At 41.3% G+C, this 9,425-nt stretch overlaps 1 protein-coding gene across 1 annotated transcript in view; it reads right to left on the bottom strand.

The window, feature by feature from the left end:
• Window positions 1–603: 603 nt before the first annotated feature.
• The window catches only part of fdx1b (ferredoxin 1b), a 32,866-nt gene continuing 24,044 nt past the window's right edge, over window positions 604–9,425 (bottom strand). The window contains exon 4 of the mRNA XM_043704836.2: window positions 604–2,484. Within this exon, the coding sequence (XP_043560771.1) occupies window positions 2,382–2,484 (103 nt within the window). The 3' untranslated portion in view covers window positions 604–2,381. The remainder of the gene's footprint in view (window positions 2,485–9,425) is intronic.

The raw sequence follows: 9,425 nt of genomic DNA, 5'->3' as shown, positions 1-9,425 counted from the left end.
GTATTTTACTGCTGTTATTTTTGGGATAGGGTTTAGTCATGCCACCAGGAGAACGCCCCTCATCTTCTAATAGCATCAGAATTTTTTTTTTATGTTCAGTTGAGCAGGCAGACAAAGCCAGAGGTTAACATCTACATTTTCCAGTGCCAGATTATGTGGTAAATCTCTGGAGTGGCAGTGCACATGACTAGAAGTTGGCATGTTTATACAACTGAGCTAAAATAGGGACAATTTAAGTAACTGACTTTAACATATGTTCCAGGAGAATTCCTACATTAAACTTACATCTAAATGCAGACACATTTCAAAAGAAGGTTTTGCATTCCCATGCCCTTGCTAATAAAGGTAATAACATACAACCCAGAAGGTCTAGGGACAATTTCCAATCAATGTTAAGTATTAGAGTCAAAGAATCATACAGCACCGAAACAGACCCTTCCGTACAACTCATTTTCACCGATCAGACAACCCAATGTGACCTACTCCTATTTGCAAGCATTTGGCCCAAAACACTCTCAACTCTTCCTATTCACAACACATCCAGATGCCATTTAAATGTTGTAATTGTAACCGCCTCCACTACTTCCTCTGACAGCTTGTTCAATACACGCACCATCCTCTGTGTGAAAATGTTACCCTTCAGGTCCTTTTTAAATCTTACCCCTCTCACCTTAAATCTGATGCCCTCTAGTTTTGGACTCTCCCACTCTAGGAAAAGACCTTGGCTATTCACCTTACCCATGCCCCTCATGATTTTACAAACCTCTGTAAGTTCACCTCTCAGTCTCAGATGTTCCAGAGAAAGAAGGCCCAGCCTATTCAACATCTTTCCCATAACTCAAACCCTTCTGTCTCAGCAACATCTTTGTAAATATTTTCTGCACCCTCTCAGGTTTAACAACATCCTTCCTCTAGAAGGGCAAACAGAATTGTATGCAGTATTCTAAAAGTGTCCTCACTAATGTCCTGTACAGCTGCAACATTACTTCCCAATTCCAATGTTCTGAGCAATGAAGACAAGCGTGCAGTTAGCTTACTCTCTTGCATTCTAACTGAATGCCAGTATTATGGGTAAGATCAGTAAACCAGTGAGGAGAAAGGTCAGCTTTCCTGATGATCTCGTGACCACTGATTATTTCACATAACTTCAAATAAAGGGCTTTTTTTTTATTTGGAGAGTGTCCAAATGTTTGTCCTACAACCTTGATGTCTGAGAACAAAATGTACTAAATCACAGGAGTGAGAAAGAACCAAAACATCATGAGTTTGAAATCACATCTTGTGTAAGTGAGGGAAAGTGAGAAATGCAGAAACACAACAGTGGCTGTCACTAGAGACATAGAATTGGCTTTTGACCTGTGAACCTCAAGTTAGAGATGAATTATCAAACAATCTCCAATGACATTTATAACTGCCTCCAGTTGAGTGACTCATGTCTATAAAGTACAGAGCTACAAAATGACAATATCTTCTCAGTGCTAATAACAGTGCAATGACTTAGACATTAACATTTCATCTCTGCGATCTGGACTTGGTGACATTTGATGTTTCCCTTGAAACATGGCTGTAAAACGAGATTTGGCTATCTCAGACCACATTACAGAATAGCTCCTAATTTGTCACTTATGTGACAACTTATTTTCCAAGGAGACAATGAAAGCACTATGGGACAGAAGTGGGGATGGAGCTGCATAGTGAGTGGGAGGCAAGGATTCAAGGTCATTTGGGACCAAATAACCTTCACTGTTGCATTGGGTGCCAAACATATTGAAGGAAAGAACCCCAAGGGTTTTGTCAGCTTATTTATACATTAGATATTACAGTTATGCATTTTCACAGTTGTACATGTATGTATGTATGTATATGATACCAGTTTTAGTGTGTAGTATTCAGTATTATTGCCTGTTAAATTGTAAGAGCCCCAGATTGAATCTTGAGCCTGCAAAACAAACATCCTTCCTGGTGGATTGCTGCAAAGGATTTTTCTTCTTAAATTATGGCTTGGGTATTATTTAACTTCAGCTACATGACTTGACTTACAGATGATTGGTGTTACTTCTGGGTGAAGAAATGGATAATGATTCTCTCCCCAGATTACTTCCTGAGCACACAAACCTTTCAAAGAGGAATAGTAAAACATTTCTCCAACACCAGCAGACACTTTGCTTATTGGGACTCTGCTTTGTTATAATGCTATTATCAAATCAGTTTAATGTTTATCCATTACAAGTCTCACCCATCAGAAACAGCTTCACTGGCAATACCATGTTGGACTTCACAAGATCTAGTTAAAATAAAAACTTAATATGTTGTGACATAATTTTGTCTCTTCTATGAGGGAGTTGTTTCCAAGTTGTGTTGACATTGTAAAATGTGTCATGTCACTGCCCCTTTGATTCTCTGACGTCGGACACTTCCTTTGGTATTTTCACAGTTATTCCATCCAAAGACTTCTTTAGACAAATCTGGCAACCCAATCGTGACCTGAAAATGACAAATGGCATAACAGTGAGCATTTTATGTTATTTTTAATTATTGTATTTTATTATTATTTTCCTACTGAAAGAAAAGAAATATTCATTTTCGAGGTTGATGAGGTTTGAAAAAATTTTATCACCAGCAAAGGATGCAAAAAATGATAATTTTACCTAATCCTTCTTTGCTTAGGAAAGTGGAATTGATGCTTGATGTACGGTTAAACTTTCAGTTGGGAAAATCTGGATTTGTTGAGTTTGTGGGCCGATACATGGTGGATGAAGTATAATGTGGATAAATGTGAGGTTATCAACTTTGGTAGCAAGAATCGGAAGATGGATTATTATCTGAACGATGATGCATTGGGAAAGGGGTAGGTGCTACAAGGCCATGGTGTCCTTGTACACCAGTTGTTGAAAGTAAGCATGCAGATGAAGCTGTGGTGAAGAAGACAAATGCTATGTTGGCTTTCATAGTGAGAGGAGTTGAGTACGGTAGCAGGGATGTCTTGCTGTAGTTGTAGAGCGCCTTGGTAAGACTGCACCTGGAGTTTTCTGTGCAGTTTTGGTCTCCTTATCTGTGGAAGGTTGATCTGGCTATGTAGAGAGTGCAACAAAGGTTTACTGACTGATTCAAAAGCAGAAATTGCTGGAGAAACTCAGCAGGTCTGGCAGCATCTGTGGGAAGGAACGCAAAATTAATGATTTAAGTCCAATGATTCTTCAGCACAACTCAGACTGATACTTAGGATGGTGAAACTGGTGTAGGGAGAAAGATGGGATCATTTAGGACTATATTCACTGGAGTTTAGAAGAACAAGGGTGAATCTCATAGAAACCTCTTAAAATTCTAACAGGATTAGACAGGGTAAACGCAGGAAGGATATTCTTGATGACTGGTGAGTCCAGAACCAGGGGTCACAGTCTCAGGATATGTGGTAGCTCATTTAGGACTGAGAGGTTGAGAAAATTCTTCACCCAGATTGGTGAAACCTGTGGAATTCTCCGCTCCAGAAGGCTGTGGAGGCCAAGTCATTGGGTGCATTTCAGACACAGATAGATGGATTCTTGATTAGGAAGGGAATCAAATGTTACAGGGGGAAGACAAGAGAATGGGGCTGAGAAACATATCAGCCATGATTGAGTAGAGGAGCAGACTTCATGCTCTGAATGGTCTAATTCTGTTTCTACATCTTATGCTTTCCAGGAAGGAGTTAGATATAGTTCTTAGAGCTAAAGGGATAAAAGGATATGGTGATAAGTCATGAACAAGGTACAACAGTGTTGAATCATCAGCCAAGATTATAGTGAACGGTGGAACAGGTTTGAAGGACCAAACGGCCTCCTCCTGCTCCAATTTTCTACATTTCTCTATTTATCAGAAGCAAACTTGATCTCAAAATAAAAATAATTTAATCTGAACAATCTCTGGTCTAAAATGCTAAAGGCAACATCTTATTTAAAATAAAAACTTCTGATCTTTAGTTGACTGAATGACTTACAAAGTAAATACTCTAGCTGGGCTTGTTCTTGAGCTCTCAGAAGCACCCTACATTTTTGGCAGTATTCTCAAATCCAAAACCAACCATTCTTAGACAGCTCAATATTTCTAAGCTGGTTGAAGGCAGATGTAGCTTGGAAAAATGAAAATCCAACAAACTCACGTCAGATGACCTGTGTTCTGTAGATTGATGCTTGCATTCTGTTCACTGCCACCAGATGGCAATTATATTGTGTTTGGCTGTAATGTCCCATCAGTGGATTAACCTTCTAACATTCACTGTCAGGTTTTACATGAACCATTGCCACTTAAATAAAATATTGGCAGCCATGAAAGTGCTGAAACCTAAGCCTTCAGAAGGGAAACAAATGTAGAAAAAACTGATTAAGATTGCAACAAATATCAGGCACTGTTCATACTTTATATTTGAGGTGAGGTGCTGCATCTTGGAAAGGCAAATCAAGGCAGGACTTATAGACTTAATGGTAAGGTCTTGGGGAGTGTTGCTGAATAAAGAGACCTTGGAGTGCAGGTTCATAGCTCCTTGAAAGTGGAGTCATAGGTAGATAGGATAGTGAAGAAGGTGTTTGGAATGCTTGCCTTTATTGGACAATGCATTGAGTATAGGAGTTGAGAGGTCATATTGCGGCTGTACAGGATATTGGTTAGGCCACTTTTGAAATATTGCATGCAATTCTGGTCTCCCTCCTATAAGAAGGATGTTCTGAAACTTGAAAGGGTTCAGAAAAGATTTACGAGAATGTTGTCAGAGTTGGAGGATTTTAGCTATAGCGAGAGGCTGAATAGGCTGGGGCTGTTTACCTTGGAGCATTGGAGGCTGAGAGGTGACTGTACAGGGGTTTATAAAATCATAAGGGGTATGGATAGGGTAAATAAGAAAGATCTTTTACCCAGGGTATAAGAGTCCAAAACTAGAGGACATAGGTTTAAGGTGTGAGGGGAAAGATTTAAAAGGGCATTTTTTTCACATGGAGGATGGTGCATGTATGGAATGAGCTGCCAGAGGAAGTGGTGGAGGCTGGTATCATTACAACATTTAAAAGGCATCTGGATGGTTGTGTGAATGGGAAGGTTTAGAGGGATATGGGCCAAATGCTAGTAAATGGGACATGGATGTGGCGGACCGAAGGTCTGTTTCCATGCCATATATCCCTATGGGTCTATAACTGTAGTGGATGTACTTATTAAATAGGACATTGAGACTGTAACAGGGTTGCACTTTGTTCAACTCAGCTACACACAAAGCTCATATCTCTGGTCTTTGTGATGCATGTAAATCAAATAGATCTGTTTATGTACAAGATTCTGGCATTTGCTGCTTGACTGAAAGGACATTTCCCAAATTAGTCAGACATTGGCATTCCCAATGGCACAATGCTGCAGAGATAACTTCAATGTTCCCTCAACAATCAGTTAAATTTGATAATACTTGACAAGACAAGGGTAAAGTTTGACTTACAAATGACTTTAATGCTGGAGAACATAAGACTTTATATTTCATTCAGTTAGTTACAGCAGTGAATACTCACAATTTTGTTTTAGTAGGAAATAAATATCCTGTTCTGCTTCATCTCAGCCTTGTAGGAGTCACAGACATTGGGGAATTTTAACCTGAAACATTGAGTTGTTTTGAGAGCAGGCATCTGGTTAAAATTTCTGAAATGGATAGTCCTTTGAGAAATGTGAGGTGTTACGTTTTGGTGGGGCAAATCAGGACAGGGCTTGTACACTTAATTTTGTTTTAAAAATGGATTCACTTTGTGGGATGTGGGTGTCGCTGGCTGGCCAGTATTTATTGCTGGTTCCCAGTTGCCCTTGAGAAGATGGTGGTGAGCTGCCTTCTTAAACTGCTGCAGTCCACCTGCTCTAGGCTGACCCACAATGCCTTTAGGGAGGGAATTCCAGGATTTTGACACAGTGACAGTGAAGGAACGGTGATATATTTCCAAGTTAGGATGGTGAGTGGCTTGGAGGGGAACTTGAAGACAGTGGTGTTTCCATATATCTGCTGTCCTTGTCCTTCTAGATGGAAGTGGTTGTGGGTTTGGAAGGTGCCGTCTGAGGATCTTCGGTGAATTTCTGCTGTGCATCTTGTAGATAGTACACACTGCTGCTACTGAGCACTGGTTGTAGAAGAGTGGATGCTTGTGGATACAGTGCCAATGAAATGGGCTGCTTCGTCCTGGATGGTGTCAAGTGTCAAGCTTTTTGAGTGTTGTTGGGGCTGCACTCATCTAGGCAAATGGGGAGTATTTGATCACACTCCTGATTTGTGTCTTGTAGGCTTTGAGAAGTCAGGAGGTGAGTTACTCACCACAGTATTCTTATCTTCTGACCTGCTCTCGTAGCCACTGTGTTTATGTGGTGAGTCCAGTTGAGTTTCTTAATGGTCAGGTCCTGGAAAGTGTTGCTGATAAAAGAGACTTTGGAGTGCAGGTTCATGGTTCCTTGAAAGTGGAGTCACAGGTAGACAAGATAATGAAGATGTTTGGTACGCTTGCTGTTATTGGTCAGTGCATTGAGTATAAAAGTTGGGAGGTCATGTTATGGCTGTGCAGGACATTGGTTGGGCCACTTTTGGAATATTGCATTCAATTCTGGTCTCCCTGCTATAGGAAAGATGTTGTTCAACCTGAAAGGATTCAGAAAAGATTTACAAGAATGGCCAGGATGGGAGGCTTTATGCTCGAGGAAGAGGCTGAATAATTAAGGGCTGTTTTCCCTGGAGCATCAGAGGCTGAGGGGTGACCATACAGAGGTTTATAAAATCATGAAGGGATCATGATAGAGTGAATAGTCAAAGTCTTTTCCCCAGGGTAGGGGAATCCAAAACTAGAGGGCATAAGTTTAAGGTGAGAGGGGAAAGATTTAAAAGGGACCTAAGGGGCAACATTTTCATGCAGAGAGCTTGACAGAGGAAGTGGTAGAGGCTGGTACAATTACATTTAAAAGGCATATGAACGGGTATATGGATAGGAAGGCTTAGAGGGATATGGGCCAAGTGCTGGCAAATGGGACTAGATTAATTCAGGATATCTGATCAGCGTGGATGAATTAGACTGAAGGTCTGTATCTGTGTTGTCCATCTCTATGACTCTAAGCCAACAGTAGTGACCAACGTTTGCCTTTAGGTTCAAAATATTCATCTCTATGGCGGATACTCTATCAGGAGTAGTGGGTTATTGATTATAATATGAATAACAGCACTTCATAGCTGCTTTAAATCGGACGTTTACACTAACTCTGAGCCTGCAGGCTTCCTGGGATTCTGGAATTCATCAGTGAGAGAAAGACAAGTGAACACATGGAACTGAGGATGCTGCACAAAAGGCAAGATATGCAGCAGCAGTAGCACCAGCATAGGAGCATCAATAATCTTCTCACTTACCTGATTGCTCTACGGGAGAAAGGGGATGAGCACAGAGGTACAGTTTGCAAGATGCAGTACATCCAATACAGATTTTACAGGCAAAGAATCAATTTCATTGAATCTATCTAAACAACATTGTCACAAGAGGCTCAACAGTGATCAGCAGCATCCAACCATGTCGACTGGATAGGCATACAATGTCACACCACAGCTTTGCATTTCTTTGCCTATGGAATTGTGCGGAAGATATTTGCAAAATCTTGTATTCTGTTGTCCACACATTTATCTTAAAGGGGATGAATGCCGGAATATGTCTGCAATTTGTAAATGATGAGGCCAATCAGAATGTTTGGCTTTATGACACTTGCTCATTTCCTTCAGATTCTGGAAGTCATCAGTTGCATGTAAGGAACTCAGGGGACCCCCTAGATTACCTCAGGGGAGATGATGGTCAAGTGGTATTGCCCAGGGACCTAAGTAATATTCTTTTAAGAAACAACCAACCTTCCCTGGTCTGGCCTACATGGAATACAACATTGTGGCTGTCTCTTAACTTACCTTTGAAATAGCCCAGAAGTTTAGTCAGTTGTATCGATTCTAGAAAGTCTAAAAAAATGAATTAAACCAGGTAGATCACCCAGTATAGATTAAAGACGCCTGTAATGATATCAGCAAATATAGACCTGTTGATCCTACAAAATGCTCCTTACCAACTTCTGAGGCTATTGCTAAAATGGAAGAGCAACAGCTTGACATAGTCATACTCACAGGATGCCCAGACAGACAATATCTACTAGCAGCAATGGCCCAGCAGAGATAGCAGCACAGTGGTACACTGTGGGAGTTCTGAACAATGACTCTGGACCCCATGAAACCTCATGACCTCAGGTCCAACATGGACAAGCAAACCTCCAGCTGAGTACCTCATAATGTAGCTCCTGTCTCAGCTGATGAATCAATATCCCTCCACATTGAACATCACCAGGGTGAAGCAGACTGTAGCAATAACACAGAATATACTCTGGGTGGTAGACATTGAAGAGTGATTCAGCAACACTGCCAAGCTGCTAAGAAGAAGTCCATTCTTACTAAACTGCCTGAAGGAAGTGGTGAGGGAAACAACAAGAGGGAAAAACATGCTTGACCTCATCCTTCTGCCAGCTGCAGATGCATTTGTCCATGATATTAGTATCGGTAAGAGTGCCCAACACACAGTCTTGTGGAGACTATGTCCTGCCTTCAGATTGAAAATACTTTCTATCATGTTGTGTGGCACTATCACCGTACTAAATGGGACAGACTTGCAACAGATCTGGTAACTCAACACTTGGTATCCATGAGGCACTGTGGGGCATAAGCAGCAGCAGAATTGTACTCCAGCACAAACTGAAACCTCACGCATATTCCCCACTCAACCATTATCATCAAGCTAGGGGATCAACCCTGGTTCAATGGAGACTGCAGGAGGGCATGCCATAAGTAGCACCACACACACCTGCAATGAACTGTCAACCTACTGAAGCTAAAAAGCAGGACAACCTGTATGCCAAATAGCATAAACAGCAAGTGATTGATAGAGCTAAACAACTCCACATCCCATAGTTTAGTACCCAGCCATGATTAGTTATAGACAATAGGAGAGTGGGGGTATATCAGGGTCCAACAACCAGGACCCAGGGCTCTTGAAAACTCACTGAGCTCAATTTGGGTGTGGGACCACTGTAGTTAGTTGGGGATTGGACTGGGGTCCTGGGCCATGTGCAGTGTTTGGGGCCTGTGATTTCTATGCCTGTTTCTGGAGGAAGAAGGTGGAGACTACAGTACTTCTTCACAGGAGGAGGAAGAGGGAAGGTAACCTAAGGATCAGGGGAGGAGGGATGTGATATAGTAAGCATGCCCATAGTTAACAAAGCTGCCTGAGATGGAGTAATCCTTTTGTGGTTCAATTGCACTAAACTGGTAAACTCTTCTGACAACAATACTGTAAACCCACGTCACATTCACCAACACCACCTAGCATCCATTGCCCCCAACATAAAGCAATCCTACAAAAAACCCA

This window comes from Chiloscyllium plagiosum, unplaced genomic scaffold (genome assembly GCF_037043375.1).
Source record: "Chiloscyllium plagiosum isolate Xiang-an unplaced genomic scaffold, Cpla_swu_hap1 HiC_scaffold_11, whole genome shotgun sequence".
NCBI classification, from domain to species: Eukaryota; Metazoa; Chordata; class Chondrichthyes; order Orectolobiformes; family Hemiscylliidae; genus Chiloscyllium; species Chiloscyllium plagiosum.
The sequence above is the reverse complement of the archived record's forward strand: the minus strand, read 5'-3'. Positions and strand labels throughout refer to the sequence as shown.